Consider the following 19,165-nt stretch of genomic DNA (forward strand, 5'->3'; position numbering starts at 1 on the left):
ATCATAGTATTTCAATCAGAAGTACTATGGAATTTTCAAACAACCACAATCAAAATCTCAAACAGAATAGAACAATGAAGACTTTTGATTTAAGTGAAGGCAATTACTTGGAAATCATGGTTTCAGCACTTGCAAAACGAAATGTCAACCCTATCAATTGCAATGCAGTGTTGCTTCAAACTATCTTCTCATTTTAACTGACAAACCAAAGCAAATGTGCTCACAAGTCCATTAGTACGATTGTTGAGAGAATTATGTTAATAATGCAGTTTTGCACACATCAAAATATGATCCTGTAAACACGGGACTACTGGTTGCAGTACTAGTCCGTATTGAAACAAAACCCCTATTGCATTTGAATATTTACGTTTACTAGAAAAGTATACATTAATAGCAATAAAAGACTGAAATAGTTAATCGATAATCTTATTAAAGAAAGCAAAATAAATGCGTAGTCAAAAAACAAAAACCTAAATTAAAGAATTTTATCGAAAAATAGTTTCCTTCCAATTGGTCAATGGTCAAAAGTACCTAAAAAGAGACAAGCAAAATACCAGAGTTTATCTGTAATGACATTTGTATACAGCCGTCCCACCATCCATTTATTTTTAACAGTTACATTCCATTTGATGAATAGTGAGCGAAGTTGACTGCGGTTGTTTGACTATGCCCAAAATATGCCTGGTATTTGAAAGAAGCCACTAAAATGTCACATTTGACGTGGCTTCTTTTGAGATTAGTATGCTAGAAAACGAGGCATTGATCTAGATTTATTTTTGCCTAAATAGATTTTTTACTACCCTATAAAAACTGGTTAAATTTGGAGTTATTTGATTTTATGAAACGTCTCCGATCCCCGTGTGTTCTACACCTAGATATCTGGCGATCTTGGCCAGCGCTGGGCTACCATAGATTCGTGAGCTGTCGTAAGATCCTTTTGGCCCAAGAACGATTGAAAGACATTCAGTGAGCTACTTGCCCCCTCTCTAGTTATGGGGGTTCTAACTGGTCATTGCCCTATTGGCGGACATGCTGTAAGGTTGAGAATCTTGCAGGTCGCCAGCTGCAAAATCTTTATGCAAGAAGCGAGTTGAAAACAACTCAACACTTCCTTCTTGATTCTCTCGCGTTTGTGAGATTAAAGCTTTAACACTTGGAAGCTCACACTTTTACATATCCCACCGAGCTGGAGGGAATAGAAATTAAACGACTGAACAAACTGTTATTGCTCAAAAGTCGCTTGGCTGACTTATAAGATCAAAATCAAGAGTTCTGTTTTTATGGCTTCACAAAGGACTGCATATAGTAGTCCTAGTTCGATCTCTGGATTGGCCATCGAACCTAACGTAACCTAACTAAGTAATTAGTGCTACTATTTGCAGAACCTAAAGTTAACAGGCTAGGAAAACATTTCCGGAAAATATCAAAAAGGAAAGCCTTGACTATGAAGAAATATTTGACTTCACACCATTTCTTTAGCGTGGATAAAAACTTGGACTGTATTTAGTGTGTCGAAATAAATTTTCTCGGAGTTGTAAAGACAACAACACCAAAAAAACCACAGACTTTGACAGACGGAAGCTGATCGACTAAATGTTGGAAGGTCTTTCTTATTTCTTGAAAGGGTACAAGATCTAGTAAGTAGACTTGTAAAGTGCTCTAGAGCACTCTAGAAAACAATTAATGGCGTTATAAGCTCAGATGTGGTGAACGTAGATTTTAGAAGAAAAAATTTGACAGAGACAAAAGATTAAAAAACAGAAAAATGTCGGCCTAAAATTTTTAGAGAGCAATTTGTGCATATAAATATTTTCAAATCGTTTGCTCTTACACTTTTCACAATTTTAGAACATGAGCCGATCGGGTCTCGGTCCCTTGACCAACCGATTCACATATGGGATATAATTAAGAAGTTATATAAAAGCCGTTACTGACCGCCATTCACACTCACTTTCACATAAGCACACACAATTATACATATTGTTATGTATAACTCCGTTACCAGATTGTAAACCTCAGCAGCTCATCGCTTTTACTTGCTAGCCCATATTCTCATTGGCAATTATCTCGGTTATTGTGTTAAAAAATTCAAAATTTCGAACCACAAATCAAATGCTAAATACGAGCACAAGTGTACAACAACAATGAAAGCAACATATGAGCAATTTCTTGCAAAAGCGGACGGAACAATTATCTAATGCATTGCATGCGGCACGCAAAGGCACTGAATGCCACAACTGCAGTTGCAATGCCAATTACAACAAAGTGCATACAAGCTAATTCACTCATGTAAGTAAGTGTGTAAGGAGTAGAGTAGAGGCAAAGTTGGTACTTGTGCCACATATGAAATGAGCGGTAATACGCTGGCGAAGAATGCCGGCGTGGAGATGACTGTGCAACATACCATAAGTACGCGTGCTACAAACATGCAAGACGAAAATACGAAAATGTGCGAATCGAAGGCATATTTGGCCGAAATCCAAAAGGTGCAACAGACAGCCACAACTGCCGCAACAGACACACTTGGCGGCCATCACCCAACGAAGCCAAGAAGGACTTGTGAAATTTCATTGATTTGGGCAGCAAACGCGTGCCGCACACACCATACGCTCCAAAAGTCGGTAAAACATCCAAATCAGTTTTTTTGTTGTGTTTTTCAAAAATATTTGGCCAACGCATCGCCAATTGTAGCGCATGGTTGCACGTACATAGGTACAACCATTTGAGTGCAATTGTTGCTTACACACTTGGCGATCGAAAATGACAGTTGGGGCCAATACAAAATCAGCAATGTGGATGGATTTTTGAGTACTAGGGTAGTCCTGAAAATATCGAATTACCGAATTTTTCAGTCTCACCACATAAAACCGAAATGCTATTCATGATGATGACGCAAGAACTAAAGTTTACCAATCAGAAAAAAATTTACCAGAAATCTTCGACAAATTTTTACTTCCATAAAAAATATAACTGTACCCCCAGTCAAATAAGTGTTAAGTTTTTGCAAAAGGAATCACAATTTATCCATAAGAGATATATTTTTGTTTTCGTTGAAGCGGTTATCAAGTCTCCGCTTGGCTGGAAAGGTTGGGTTGGTTGTCATCGAAGTCATCTAACGGAAGGCTCAGGATACATGCTGTTTCGATAAGGTCAGTTCATAGGGAGAGGGGTGTTAAAAGAGTGGGGTTCGCTTGACATCCAAATAGATGGTTAGAGTCATGCGGGGACTCATTGCACGTTCGACATATATTTGGTATGTCGGGGTGGATACTGAATAAGTAAGAGTTTAACCAGTATCCAGTACAAAGTTCTTCGTCTGCGATAGGCGGGGGTTTGCACGCTGAAGGTGCTGAGGGTTCCACTCTGGATGGCAGTCAGCGCGTGTCTAAGGGCCTCGCTATATAGTAAATGTTTAACTATAGACATCAAAAGGTATTCTGTAACCCTTGGATATTAGATTAAAAAAACAGATGCCTCCAGAACAATTAGCCAATCTTAAGTTTGAACTCATTGAGATACATTTAATTCGCTCCAACCGATTTCATAACTTATCCATTTTTGATATAAAAATTAAACAATACAAGTATATATAGTTCTGAAAGTGTCTTAGAGAAATCTATGGTAAGCTTTGAACTCCTTGAGATACACTTTAATTCTCTCCAACTTATCATAGATAGATGTGTTCGACCAAAATAATATCAAATTTGAAGATTTATAACAATATTTTGGATATTAGATGAAATAAAATTAAATTTCTGGTGGTCAAATGAAGAAATCTTAAGCCACTGGAGGTACGTTTATAACCCTCCAATCAAGACAAAAATTTACATGTTCATGTCATATCCTCAACTTTAAAAATATTGATATCGGGGATGAGGTTTAGCAAACGAGATGTGTTCAAAAAACAACGAGAATTTTAAACTTAAAATTTCGCGTGTTTGGAGAGTCCAATAGTCAGGGTACATGCCCCTGTAGTACGATAAAATTTCCAGCTGTATTCAACCAAAAGTAATAGTGTAACGATACACCAGCCTCCTTATTCGCCAGACATGACTCCGTGTGACTTTTTATTATATCCAAAAATAAAGAGAACTTTGAAGGGACGTAATTTTACAATTTCGATGGAAGTTGTTGAAAGAGCTGAATGCTACCTCAAAAATCGAGTTTGAGAAATGTTTCGACGAATGACTTATGGTAAATGCATAATATCGAATCATTATTTTTGGAACTCACCTCGTATTTGCTATAAATACACTTTCTTATATTTAATGTATACCCTATTGTAAAAATATACTTTATCATATTTCATTCGCGTTACTTGCACTCACAGTTAATTAGTTAATTTACTACGAAAAATCGTTGAGCCAAATGTGTTGAAATTCACAAATTTCCTAAATTTTTTTTAAAAAATTTTAACCTTGCTAATGCGGGTTTGATTTGACCGCATTTACAGCCGTCTTTCGGCTTGCAATGACCAACTTTTTAATTGTTTTTTTGTTGTATTTAGTTGTGATCAAATCTTTTGCGAATTAGAGTTAAATAGTGATGTCATAATTTTATACATTCATGTATTATATCTCTGAATGTCTGCGATAATTAACACCGCTTTTCAAGCTCTATCATAATATCTTTTCACCAGCTGTCTGCCTGTGTGGTAAATACAAGCGAACGAGCGGGCAATAAATATTTAATGATAATTTGTACGGTGTTTGCAGTTGATTGCTCTTTTCGCGTAATTTTAAAATGCAATATTTTCCACTTACCATTAATTATAACAAAGACAACCCCACTGACCAAGTAACTGATATTTGGCGTACAAGAGACTATAGGTTGGATACTGATAGTTCATATATCCATCAGTTGTAATTGTAAACAATTGAAATATTTTTGGACGAATTACTACAAATGCTCGTGGATTTTCGAAGACCTTGCCATTAAAAATTATACTTTAAAATTAAGAGTTAACTTTTGAATCAAAGAAAATTTTAATGTTTCGAATCGCTTAGAAATTTCGAAAGGATTTTCGGACAATAAGTAAATAAGCAGGGAGTAGGGAATGATCACAGAGACCAGCTGAAGTTGTTTATTTTTTGAGTAAGTTCTCATGATAAGTAAAATCACCAATATGCCAATGGAACACGAAGATTAAAGTATGATTGAAAATATTTTAACCAGGGAAACATATTGTCAGAAAAAAAGGCTAAAGAAGTCAGTTTATTCCTCAAAAAAAATAGGATAGAAGACGATGAAAACAGTGGACGTCTAACTCAGGTAGCAATAGAAGAAAACATTAGAATACGAAACCTATATGGATGAGTGGTTGCCACGCGAGCTTGCAAAACTACCTACTCAATTTATTACTAAAATCGAAACTTGTTGATTCTAATAGTCAAAATCGCATAGGACTTGAAAACGCTAGCGGTCAATATTGAGATTGGAGACCGTATGCCAATATTGAACCTAACAGCAAATATTTATCTCGATAAAACCTCATAACTGCACTCATTCACGGTTTATTTTCTACAAACTTTCAACATCCATTCTACGCACCGTCATCCTAATCTAACTCTCACACAGTATTATACAATTTAGAGAGAAAGGATTCTTAATAATAGCTAGAAAACTCATCAATTTGTTAATTACAAGTAGCACTAAAATTAGAGAATCTTCTTGATTAGTAAACTGTAGTGGATTTATTCAAATTATTATTCTGTGAAACTTTGTGAAGATTATCCAGTATTGCCAGACTAATGCTATAGCATATTTTTTGCCATACTTTTTACAAACCCGGCGAATTGGCTGAAAACGGATATAAGCCATCTCAAAAAATTTGGGGTCTGTAGCTGTTCCATTGGGATTATTCGTGGCTTCACGAAAAATAAGCATATTTACCTAACCTAACTTTGTGGATATTATAATATCAAGAGTTGAGTGAACTGATGAAAGTGTATGTTCGTCAGTGGGTTCCAGAAGACAATATAAACAACGAGAACTGACATACTTGAGGCTTATCGCTAAATTCAATCAACTCAGGCGGTAAAACACTAAATTTTGTCGAAGTCAACTCATCAGTCATCATCCCGAATTCATTATTGCTATATCAAGCAAATTTGCCTTTAGACGCCGAATAATTACCTCTCTAAATGGAGTTTTCCAAAAAAAATTACTTTTAGTAGAATTTCCGATAATATATATTCCGATATATTCTTGCCGTTCATAATCTTAATATCAATATATCTCAAATTATTAATCACTGTGTCCAGAGAGTATGAATAAAAGTCGAGTACTTTTATAAATTATTAAATTTATTTTAAAAATCTCGCATATTCCTTCAATAATATCAGATTAACTCAATTCTATGGAAATATTCAAATCTTAAAGAAAGTAACATTTGTCTAGTAAGTAGGGATTGTCAGCATTTTTGTCTTTTCTCGCATTTACTGCATTGACTTTACTCAGCTTGATGTTTAAATACTTTTTAAAGTTTGCAATCGACTTGCTGTCTGTGTGTGCACTCCTCGACTTTGCAACGTCACACCTCACCACTGTGTCTAGTGGCAGTTTCCAGGCTTCCATAAGTGGTGCGCACGTGACATTTGAGCAGCTTTTGACATGCTTCAGTTTTATTTTCAATCTCTGACATTTTTCCCAACATTCTGCAATTTTTCCTGCACGTCGCCACACTGGCCGCTGCGCTGACGTACTAAAGACCACAGTGAAGGAACAGAACGTAGCAAAGTTGGTGTTTTATTTAGCCAAAGAATAGCATGCTAAACCCTTAGCAGCGTGCAACAAACTTGCATGCGATAATACACACACACGCGCACACATCCAAACAGCGAGTAACACATACAGGCATAAATGAAGCACGAAGAATGTACCGTATAACCTCATTGTTTCGCATTTTATTCAGTAACATTTTCATTTTTTGTTTGTCTTCTTCTTTTTGTTGTTGCTGTTGTTGTGTGTTTTGTAGTCGAAAGCGGCTACCGCTACTTTTGCTGCATTGCGCAATACTTTTGCAAGTGCATATCCACCTGCCTCTGTGTAGGTGTGTGCGGAGTTATTATGAGGCACAGCTGCTTGGCGTCACTTCGCCCCTTCGCTCACACACACCCACACACATGCACAGCCATGGATTGGCCAACTGGTGAAACAAGTGACAGCTATAACTACAAGAGCTACAAATTTATCCAGGGCTTTGTCCATTTACTTGGGATCAGCTTTTGTAGGGAAGACAAATGCAGACTTGCAAGCGCTGTTGTCATATAAAATTCTCAAGTTACGAGAATAACATTTATGAGCGCACATACACAGGCGCAGGAACACATACACACACGTATACTTAACTTAAAGTCGTAAATGCTCGTGTCAGGTGGGCATGCGGGGGTCACGACTACGTGATTTCTTTATAGCTCTACCCTATTTTTCTGATTGAGAAGAAAGTTTCAACAAAGTTGCTCGAGCAAAATAAAATAATATGATCGGTAGCGTATTTTGAAAATTATTTTCGTAGCAAAATATTTCTTTATTGTTGCTAAAATAGGGACTTTAACTTTATGAAAGAAATAAAACGTTTGTCAAATACATATATACATACTTTACATAAGCGTATAAATATAAACATACATATATGTATACATATCTACATTTTATAATGTAATCCGAAGTTGTTTATTGTTTAAGAGCAGCTGTCATAATTGCGCATGCGTGACAACTAAATAAAAAGCACGTACCTCTTACATGTACATATGTAAGTATTAGTCAATAGCATGCCAATCCGACATTTTTTGCTGTGCTTGAAAGCCCCGCGGCTTAAATAACCTTATTTTTATGAGCTTAGAAATTAAATTTCAATAATTTTGATTTCTGCTACAAACGGTTACAGTGGTTTTATAAACATTAGATATGGGAATTAGAATTTTTAAATAAGTGTTGTACAAGCAATCGGATTTATTGACATACACGTATGTACATATACATTATATCAGTATGATTCTGACAAGGTGAATTTTTTTCGTGTGATTTCTAAAAAGAAAATTGTTGCTTCGGTACACACTTTTGTAAAAGCGTAAAACTACTTGATGTAAGCTTATACCATCGATACTAAATATCCTCGCCAAATTTTTAAATATAAAGAATCGAACATGCAACTGGTATAAGGCCATACACTGGCATACGTTAGAAGAGATAGAGTAGCAAGTAGTTATACCGTAGTTATGAAGCAATCATGTATATTCACTCAAGATTAAATGGGCTCTATCTCAGTTTAGTCGTCCCCGTCATGATCATACAGTAGTATTCAAGCAGTCTGTTCCAGGCGATCCTTTCCCCTCCTGCCCTTCTTACCAAGACATTACCGATATGCGAAACGAAGGCAGATAAAGGTAATTGATTGCTGCTTGGCTGTCCACGTATATGTTTACACTCCTGATGCGTTAGAGAATAGCTTCGTGGATTTCCCAATAGCAGTTTTAATGCTACCTTATGCCTAACTCCGGACAACGTCCAGTGTGTTTAACGTGGGTACCACAGCTACCACGAATCTCCCCAAAGGGACAAACCCAATGAGCAGATTGGACCGAAATCCAAGGGCATTCTGCTCCCCGTGGTACCAAAGTTGAGCCTCCGGTAAGACTGTGTAGCCGAAACTACCCCTGTAACTTGAGCTACCCATTACTCCATGACTGGTGACATTTGTCGCTTGAACTTCAAATGTCTTTTTATTTGGAATCTCATTAAAAATATATAATATCAGTTCAAGCTGAGTATTATAGCACTATTACTGACATTACTATGCTGATATTTCTAGGCAAGGTAAAATAACAGTCATAATGAATTTGTTTTTTAGTATGCCTGGAAAAATTTAGAAATTGTACAAGTATTTTCGATTACATACCACTGTATTTTACAACCGTCGAAAAAGGTGCAATAATTACTATGAAATAGAGTGCCTATTTGCCAAAGCATAAATTTCACACCGCTCCAATGTAGCATTCGAAGTAGTTCAGATAACAGAGCTATAAACACACATACAAGTATTTAAAATTCGCTAAACGTTTCTAAACAATAATAAAATAGACGAAACAGGTTCTCATTGTTTTGAATCATGCCGGCAAAGATCAGTGAGAATAAATGTCAAAAATATTTAGAACTTAACTGAGAAGAATGTCAAGTCGATAAATTTTTAATACAAAAGAAAAACAAAACACAGAAAATGAAAAGAACTAAGTCAATATTTTGTGTGAAAAGAGAAAAGAAATTAAAATTTTAGCGCTAAATTCGTAAAAGCGGTCACCAGCAATGCGCCATTTCAAAATTTATGAACACGTGAGCTCAATTTACAATTCAATTTGCGCATAAAACCCGCTGTACGCAGCACAATTTTAATTACATACATATATTTGTGCGCCTAAGCTCCTCTGGAAATCTATTAACTTTCACGTTTTGTAATTGGATGTTGTGCGCGAAGGGATCAATGATGTAGCACGCACACAGTTCGCGTGCAGAAGTCACATGTCACTTGCCACGCGCCACATAATTTTTACTGCCCGCTTTCTTGTGTCACTTATGAAAAATATGTCCGGAAGCGCTGACAAGCAAGAAAAACTTGGATGTTGATTTAGCGGCAGCTATCCCCATTGAACAACTAAGCTGCTGTTCATGATAAATTCTATCTTGCTGCTCCCATCAGTTGTTTGACGTTTTTAATTACTCTTTAGACATTTGAAATGATGAGTCTAGTGGAGCTGGCAGTGTTGCTTATTACTTGCGAAATTTGTATATTAGAATATATCATAGATATTTACATAAATGTTCTCGAACCTTTGGAAAAATTGTGAAAGTTCTTTAAAGAATCACATCTGAGTCCCAGCTTAGAACTATAAATATTTCAACTTGAAAATAATTAGACGTCATTTTCGATTGGACGCTAAATTTGAGCTCTGTTTTATAAAAAAAAATAGCCGTGAAAGCAACAATAAAATGATCAAATTATCCATTAAATTCAATACAACTCAGTATCTGACTTACCCGTTAAATTGGTTATAGGTATTCCACATTTGTTCCATGATATTTTTATTATATTATGATATTCGATTTATTTCTATTGAAAAATTTAAGCTAGTTCCTGACCGAAGGAATTTTTTTAATTATGATTTTTCATAAACAATTAACTGTTGGTTTTTCCTGGAATCTGGAAAAAAATTTCCGGAGACCGCCATTTTGTTGATTTAAAAAAACAGAAAGGTTTCACTGGGTATTTGATTACAAGTATTTATAAAATAAAATAATTTTTTTAACCGATTGATTTTAGATAAATCCCCAAGAACTTGATCAACACAAACAGTCATTTCTTCTATTGATCCTAAAGGAAGCAGAGCCTTTTGGTTGGACGACACTTGGACAGTTAACGAGTAAAATACTTTAACTAGTTCAATTTATGTTAGAAAGAAGATGGAAGATGATCGCATGTCACGTGAGACTTTCGGAGAATATGTTCCGCACTTTAAACTTAGGTTTCCCTTTAATAAATTGAGTATTTCGTTGGCCGTATGGCCTGTAGCGCCGTCTTGTTGGAACCAAAGGTCATCCAAACCAACATCATCCATTTCGGTCAGAAAAGTCATTATTCGCTATAGCGTTCTCCATTGGCTGTAACGTTATGAACGGCTTTATTTTTGAAGAAATGCGGACCAATGCTTGTATGTGTATAAAGCACACCGAACAGTTACTTTTTGAGTATGTAACGGCGTCTCAACAACGACTTGTGGATTATCTTCACTATAAATGCGACAAATTTGTTTATTAACGTAGCGTCTTCGGGGCGCTCTGCACGGCATCTCTGGATTATACACTAGAGTAAACGTGGTGCGAAACCTATTCGTGATTGCTCGAATTACCGACTCTGCTGGGCGATTATGTCGACCGAATAACCATTATTTTTGTAATAAATTTGCACGATTTGCAAACGAACGTTCCGAAGTAAATATGTACATTATTAAATGGCAAACCAAACTGAATATATAAATGAAGTAACAGCTGTCAAAAAGACCAATAATAAGTATTGCCTGATTGAAACTCACACGACTAGAAAAACACGTTATTTTGAGGAGAGAATTTCTATTTGATGGGTTCGTCACTAGTGATAAAATATTTATACTAGAAAAATCCTGTATGCAATAATAGATCCATGATTCTTGCTTTGAAAAGTGGCAAAACTACTACAAAGATCATAACGAGTATCCTGCTTAAGAAGAGTATGAAACAAATACATAATAGAGCAAGCGGCTCCTTAATTTAATGTGAACGTCAAAAATAGAGCAACCGTTTGAAAAGATCACTAAAAAAAACTAGAAAAACTCGTATTTTCCAAAATGCACAATTCTGAACCAGGCTTCCTAATTCTACTGTAGATAATATTCAATATTAAAGGATGGAACAAATATATTGTCTCAGTTAATTTTGCGCTTTTGTAAATCGAAGCCGAAAGTATTGAGTTCCACGAAAGATATACTAAATATATTCACGAAATGGATATATGTAGACCATCCTTTAAACTTTCACGGTACTATAATTAACCCAATTTTTAGAGTGAAACACGCTTTTAATAATTGCGTGGCTAACACTCGTTGACAGCTTCTAGGAATAATTTTCGATCTCCAAAAGCTCACAAATAAATCGGAAGCTGCTTATCGACTTGTAGGTTCCTCCTTAAATACTAACAATAAATGCTTAAGTACTGCTAACTAATTAATAAATTACTGAAAATCACAGCAAAATTTTGATGGAACTCTCAGAAAAGCGGAGGCAGAAAGATAAGCTTAAAGCTGGCGTTGCTAAGACGAATTAATTCTTTGTTTAGCATAGCCTCCTATAATTTCCGTGAAATTGATAGTTCCGGCAATTTTCATACATTTTCAAGTGCATGAATTTCGTGTTTTGTTGTTGTTGTTTTTAAATAAATACTTGTTTGTATAGACATAAAGCACTAAGTCATTATCGGAGTGTAAAAGGCAAACAACGCGCCAATGTTTGCATACACCTACTTAATTGTTGTTGTTGCTGTGGTTTAAATTACGCGAAATGGCTACAAATGCCAACAAGTGTAAACAAACGCGCAACCAAATACGTTCTACAACAACAACAACAACAACAGCAATAAATACCGAAAACAGGTAATTTCAATGAAAATGAAACGCTTTCAATTATGAAGAGCGCTCCGCTACTAGACAACAATGTAGCCCATAAACAAAATCTCCCATTCAAAATTATTCCGCGGTATTCGGACCGGCTATGTGTGGATCTGCAACGTTCGAATCATAACAAAGCGGCCAATTCATTTAACAATAATGCGAATATTTAATTAAGTGGCGGCAGTGCGTGACGCAACGCTGACTTTAGTATTGCATAAAGTATTTATAAAAAAATATTTTATTACTATGAGAGAATTAATGCGCACGATTGTTCACGTATATATACTTAAATACTCTATATAGCCGTATGAATATATAATATACGAGACTTGTCGAATTATATATGGATGAAAATTGAAGTGAAAGACTTATCACAAGTAAATTTTAAGTAAAAAAGCACTGAAAACTGAGTAAGCATATAATTGAAGCTGGTTGCCACCTGCTTTTAATTTTAAAACACAAAATTGAACAAATTATCGAAATTTCAAACGAAGTAATCAAAACACAGAGGCTTATAAGGACGAACATTGTAAATAATTTGCAAAAATGTTGCCACCTGTTTCATTTTCTTACCATATTAAGTTTATAAAATAAACATATTATAACAATTTAAAGAAGCATATGGCAAATAGATGCGAAAATATTTATTTTAAGTGTTGCCATCTATTTAATTTTCCGATTAAATTAAATTTTAAAGTAAATCAATTATTGCAGCAATAACAATATATATATAAAAATTTTAAGAATTATTTTTTAAAAATGATTGCCCCCTGTGCAGACGTAATTATTTTTGGAAAGGATTGCTACTTGTCAAATTAGCCTATTAAATTAAGTTTTTAAAGTAAATCAATTATTACAACAAACATAACATGGTTGCCACTTATTTATAATTTTCTTAAATATATACAAAATATTAATTATCACAATATGGGCAGCTAGCTTAACAGTTTTATAAGAGATTTCTGTAGATGATATGTGAGAAAGGTTGCCCTCTGTTCAATAAAATTAGTTCAATGAAATTAGGAAAATAAATCAAAAACAATATTTGTAACACATTAAATATACTTACATTTGTATATATATAATGATACTTTAAATTAGAGGAAAATATATTTTGCAGTGTCAGAAAATTTTAAAGGAATTTTATGTTACTGTGAAATTTTAAGAAATTCAGGGCAGGATCTTTGTAAAAAAATCTAAAAAAATTAATTCGAGTTTATTCCCGTTTTGTTTAGTTTGCGAATGAAAAAGTATTAGTACTATATATAAAAAAATTAAGTTAAGTTAATCGTAAATTCTGAATATATTTCCTATTTAAAAACATTTTATTAAAATTCGATTTGCGTAACTTGCGATTCGTTTAATATACAGCGATGAATGAATGAAAGCTCTTTGTGGAACTTTTCAAAACTCTATGTTCGACGTAATTGAAAGAAGATATGATAATACTCCGATTTGAGTGAGCTTACCTGTACTCTTCAGCATGAAAACAGTTGAGTATTTTGGAGGAATTTCATATTTTAGCTTGAGGAAAAATTACTTTTAACAGCTTTGATAATAAAAGCTTTAAGTTGGCAGTAGTTGCAGAGATAACGATCATGCTTCTTCTTAAGCCATGTTCAAGAGTAGTATTTTCCAAATAAATAATACCTATATAAATTTCCATGGAATTGAAGTCTGAAAGTTTTACTGTCTTCAGTAAACTGTACCCATTAAAATTTTCGATTTTCGCCATAAACCATCACTTAAGCGTAATAATGCTATATATTTCACTTATAGTCATATAAATATGTAAATACATACATACATACATAACTATATATCTTGGCATACGAGAGTATGTTGTCATTTTTCAATTCGCTCATTTCAACACTTCGTTTAACGAATTCAGTAACTTAGCAAATGATTAATGATTAAGATCTTTCATCATTGCCCTAATATCAGGTGTGAAAGAATCAAATAACACATTATTAAACCATGCACCATATATAAAGCAATATTTTACAGTTTTTAGTTTGTTTTGCTTTGCAAAGGAGAGTAAAACTTTCACATTTTGATTCGGTGGTAATGTCTTGAGACCCAGTGACACATTTAAATTTAATGATTAGGCGCTGCTGTAATAAAATTAGTACATATGTATACTTGTATACTAATACAGTGTTAAGCAGTTAATAATCAGACTTTTGAAATGAACAAGTATGTTGTTTTGATTCACATTTTTCAATGATTATTTATTGGGAATTTTAAGAGTTTCTCAAATCGAGGCTGTTCACCCTATTAAAGTATTTTGCGGATTTGGTCTTTTTGGCACCTGTTATTTGATATACAAGGTGCGTTCCAAAGTAAACAGTAAAAAAGTAACGAAGTAAGCTCTAGTGGCGACATCTATATGTCAACTAGTGCGTTAGAATCTGATATCCTTTATCGACTTCCAGTAAAAATGTCATGAAATTTCATCTATTGGATATCGGTTATTGAGTTTTAAGTGTCAGTATGTTTTTGTCATCGGTGCGAAAATGAGCTTCGAACAAAGAGCCAACATTCAATTTTGTTTTTTAAATTGTCTCATCGATCGACCTTGTGGCCGATTATTTGACCAAAAATCACATTTTAACAATCAACGACTCCCCGTATTCACCTGATATGGCACCGTGCGACTTCTACCTTTTCGGAAAAATGCATTTGCCGATGAAAGGAAAGCGTTATGCAGACGGCCATACCGGACAACGAGCTAAAACACTCGTTCGACATGATTTTGGACCGTGCAAAAAGCTGTATTAAAGTAGAAGGAAACTATTTTGAATAAAATTAATTGATTTTGCCAATAAAACCATTTGTTCTTTTTTTTTTAAGGTCCTGTTTACTTTGGAACGCACCTTGTACATATTATAAATTCAGTTTGGTTTGCCATTTGCCAGAATTGAAGCCGAACGACCATCAAGCGCGTCGCACGTTTGGTGAATGGCCGCAAAACGACTTGGGCACCGAACCCGATTTTCACAAGAAAATTGTGTTCAGCGATGAAGCTCACTTTTGATCGAATGTTTACGTTAATAAACAAAATTGTCGCATTTGTAGAGATGATAATCCAGAAGTTATTACTTAGACGACATTATATTCTCAAAAAGTTACTGTGCTGAGAGACTGGTCAGAGGGAAACATGGTACATATTTCTTCAAAAATGAAGTCGTCCATAATGTGTTAGTCAATGGGGAACGCCATAGAGACATGATATTGACATGGGACTGTGGCGTGGTCTCCAACATCGTGCGATTTAACTGCTGAACTATTTTTTGTTGGGTTACGTGTATTCGCTTGTCTACGCAAACAAGCCCGAGACGATTGACACCGCGGAAAATAATATTCGGCGCGTTATTGCTGCAAAAAGTGGTCGAAAAATTGGCTTCTCGTCTGAAATTTATTTGAGCTATCCTTTATGATTATAATAAAGCTAAATTCTTGGCCATAATTTAATTAAATTATGTTTTAATTATTCTTGAAAACCACATGTCTAAAAAAGGCCAAAGCTTGTCCCAAAGCTAATCTGTTTCCCAGATTGAGAATGCTTTCGAAATCTTATTTATCTTTTTAGCAAAACACTCTCACAAAATAAAACTCGGAGAAGAATATCACTATAACTATGCCTAACAGAAACCTTGGTGTGAAATTAAGGTGGATGGAAAAATTGGATGGATTTTTTCCTGTAAAATAACTGACAATGATTCGAACCGACTGATATTTGATTGTTTTTCTGAAGGAAGTGCTCAAATGTAAGTGAGAGATCCGGGCAATTTACTTATCTGTTGATTTAAAACTTTTCACTAGATCCCAATAAGGACATCTACCTATGTTAAAAATAGGCTAGCAGAAGTCTATCAAACCTCAGAGTTTAACAATACAAATTTGAAATTGTTGTCTTTTCAAAAATTATTTCCATGTAAAAGCCAATTGCGTCTCCTGAGCAATTTTCCAAGCTTAACATTAAGTATCACTTGTGCTCGTCACCTATTTTATCTACTTTTTTTTATAGACAACATTAATAAAAATTTAACAGTTCATCTTAACAACCATTTCAACCAAAGCAAAACTCACTTCTCACAACATTAAAAATACAATTACTATATAGTTAAACAACACTGTAGACCAATAAAAAATCTAACAGCTCATTAACAAAAATATTATGCTCCCTGTTCTCAGGACAAATAATGAACATAATAAAGCAAGCAGTAAAATATACAAAGTTGGCTTTGGAAAAGAAATTGAAAATGTTATAGAAGCGCAAGCGTAACCCAAAACGTAATGAATACAACCAGAGATGGGTAGCTGTAGCTGAAAGTAATAGAAAAGGCTTATAAATATTATCACATAATCGAATTGTATAAAATTGATCGGACAAAGCCAAAAAACAAAAGCAAAGTGACATTATCACATTTAAAATATTTATAAAGCATGTGTAGATATGTAAGCAAGTAATTTACTGTTTGAAAAATACTTTGCAAATACTTATTCACATATATTCGATAAACGTTTATGAAAAAATTGTTTTGTTGTAAGCACAATTATACAATTCTACGCCGTTATAATCGCATGCTCTGGAATCAGTATTTATATATTATACAATACAAACTTATATGAATATGTATTTATAATTGTATGCAGTTACTTATACGAGCACTGCAACGAATATATCCACATTTCGTCTGCCAAATCCGCAAGCTCTTCAACAAGGCTTTATAATAACTAAAAACACTCACGTTGAGCGTTATCGTAATCAGCAGTAATGGAATGCCATAAATGCAGTGGTTTCGCTTTAAAAAATTCTTACACATGAACATCTACCAATACAAATGCGATTTGTAGTAAAGCTATGTTCACACTAAAGCGTAAATTGCAGTTAGTTGACATTCGTCTCTTAAACCAGTTTTTGAAAAAACATAAATAATATTTTTAATATTTTCAACTACATCAAGACAATTTTTAAATCTTAATATTAATATCAACTTATATTATTGTAATTAAATTAAATTTGCATTAAATTATATCGTTCTTTAGTTATAAAGTTTTATCATTATTATAGCCACCATTCGATTCATCATTCAAAGCTCTGTTGTTGAATATAAATTCATTGTACATATACATATGAGTTATGCTCTCTTGTCGAAAAATGCATGTATCAAGCAACAACAGTGCTTTCTATTTCTAAATTCAATACGAGAGCATATGTGCATACTTCAACAAACTGTTGCCATGTCTTTCTAATGCTTTTCTCCATTCTTTATGCGAGTTGTTTGTTCGATTCGTCAAGCTCACAAAAGCCGAGGGTAGCTTATAACTCATTCGATTTCTATTTAAGTTCGATTATTTTTTATTCAGAACTATTTTAAAATTTTAAGCACTGTATTTCATAGCGAAATATATTTATCAGTTCATTATTTTTGTCCTCCAGCAAACGCAAAAGAGTAAACTTTAATTACGAAATCTACAATATTGTATACCGACCATAAATCAATCAATTACGTGCACAGAATATCCGTTTTTTTTCAGCTAGATTATACGAATAAATAAATAAGTAAATATATAGGCATTATATCATGTAGATATGTATATTTTTTTTTAACTGAAGTGAACATTTGTTTAACAAATATTGAGAGTCTCTCTAATATATAATAATTATCATAAGAAGATTAAGACTAGTACTCGCCATAAGAGTGTCATGAATTGAAATCAGAGTCACTGATCGTTATTTGTTTAGCGTATTTAGGGACATCCTGTAGTCAGCTATAGATGAGCTTTCCGACTGTTGAAAGCATTGGTTTAGAATAGTCTCTCAAAAGTTTTGAAAACTTAGCATCCTTATGTCCGCATCTTTTGCGTGGAAAAAATATGGATACGATTTTATCAAAGAGTTTAGATAAGCATATATATACAACTATAAGCTCAAAATGTTTCTAGACTTATTGGTGCAAGATATGGAGCAAAGATAAATTTCAAAAGAAATCTGTATAACGCACATTAACAAAGCAGATTCGCTTTCAAGCTTCGCAACCGCAAATCGCTTTTTCCGCTGGAGTAAATCGCACAAGACGAACCGTTCATATTTCACTTCCCATTGCCTCAAACCAAGCGCAATATCTACTATATATGTACATATACTTATATGTACCTGTGTGCCTTGTTCTCATGACAAATCACTTGATTTTTTTATTTCCTTATCCACTATTAATGCCGTTACATAGTTTATTGGTTAGTTTAATAACATTATGAGCGTGAAACAAAATATACGCTGAATGACAATAGGAAAACATTTTTTTTTGTTTTTGCTTTGCGCTACACTTTCCACTCGAGGAATTCCATTGATTAGCTTGGCAAGCGCAGCGAGAGAGCGCGCGTGAATTAGCTACCGTCGTACGCTGCCAGCGTCAGCACGACAACTCAGCCTGGTGCATTGACCAAAGAAACAACGGTAATATGCCGTAAAAACAAAAGCAACCACACTGTATACTCAAGCCATAGGTAAATGAAATAAAAACCGTATCATCAAAGCCGTGTTTGTCTACAACGCAAAAACGGCAGTCGCGACGGCGTGCGTACGAATTTGCCTTCACAGTTCGGTGCGATGAGCGAGACGTGCAGGCGCGCACTTCACAACACAATTTCACAGCTCGAATTGCACAAATGGCAGCAAAAAGCGCGAAATGAAAATAGCAAAACGCCAACTTGTGTTGAATTACGAGCGGTAGTGGAATGCAATAAGGCAACAAACAAGCGGCCGCGTTAATAAAATGGTACGCTTGGGTGTTCATTTGCTTGATATGGCCGGCGCTCTTATTGGTGTGATTAAGTTTTTTATTATTTTTTTATTGCCGTGATTTTAGAGGACATGCGGTCCGTTAAAGCTTGGTATGCGCATGCGCAACTAATAAAATGACAAAATGCACGTATTAAGCAAATGTTTAATTAGAAGCCATTTT

General features: G+C 34.5%; 1 protein-coding gene across 5 annotated transcripts in view; it reads right to left on the reverse strand.

Annotated features, from left to right (window-relative positions):
- The window catches only part of RapGAP1 (Rap GTPase activating protein 1), a 214,200-nt gene that overhangs the window by 167,925 nt on the left and 27,110 nt on the right, over nucleotides 1–19,165 (reverse strand). Inside the window, exon 1 of one of the 5 annotated variants that reach the window (XM_036366752.2) lies at nucleotides 10,033–10,987. The exons of the other annotated variants lie outside the window; for them this stretch is intronic. Coding sequence (XP_036222645.2) covers nucleotides 10,033–10,070 — 38 coding nt within the window. The 5' untranslated portion in view covers nucleotides 10,071–10,987. Of the gene's footprint in view, nucleotides 1–10,032; nucleotides 10,988–19,165 lie in introns of those variants that run through there. 5 annotated transcript variants of the gene reach the window in all.

This window comes from Bactrocera oleae, chromosome 3, assembly GCF_042242935.1.
Source record: "Bactrocera oleae isolate idBacOlea1 chromosome 3, idBacOlea1, whole genome shotgun sequence".
NCBI classification, from domain to species: domain Eukaryota; kingdom Metazoa; phylum Arthropoda; class Insecta; order Diptera; family Tephritidae; genus Bactrocera; species Bactrocera oleae.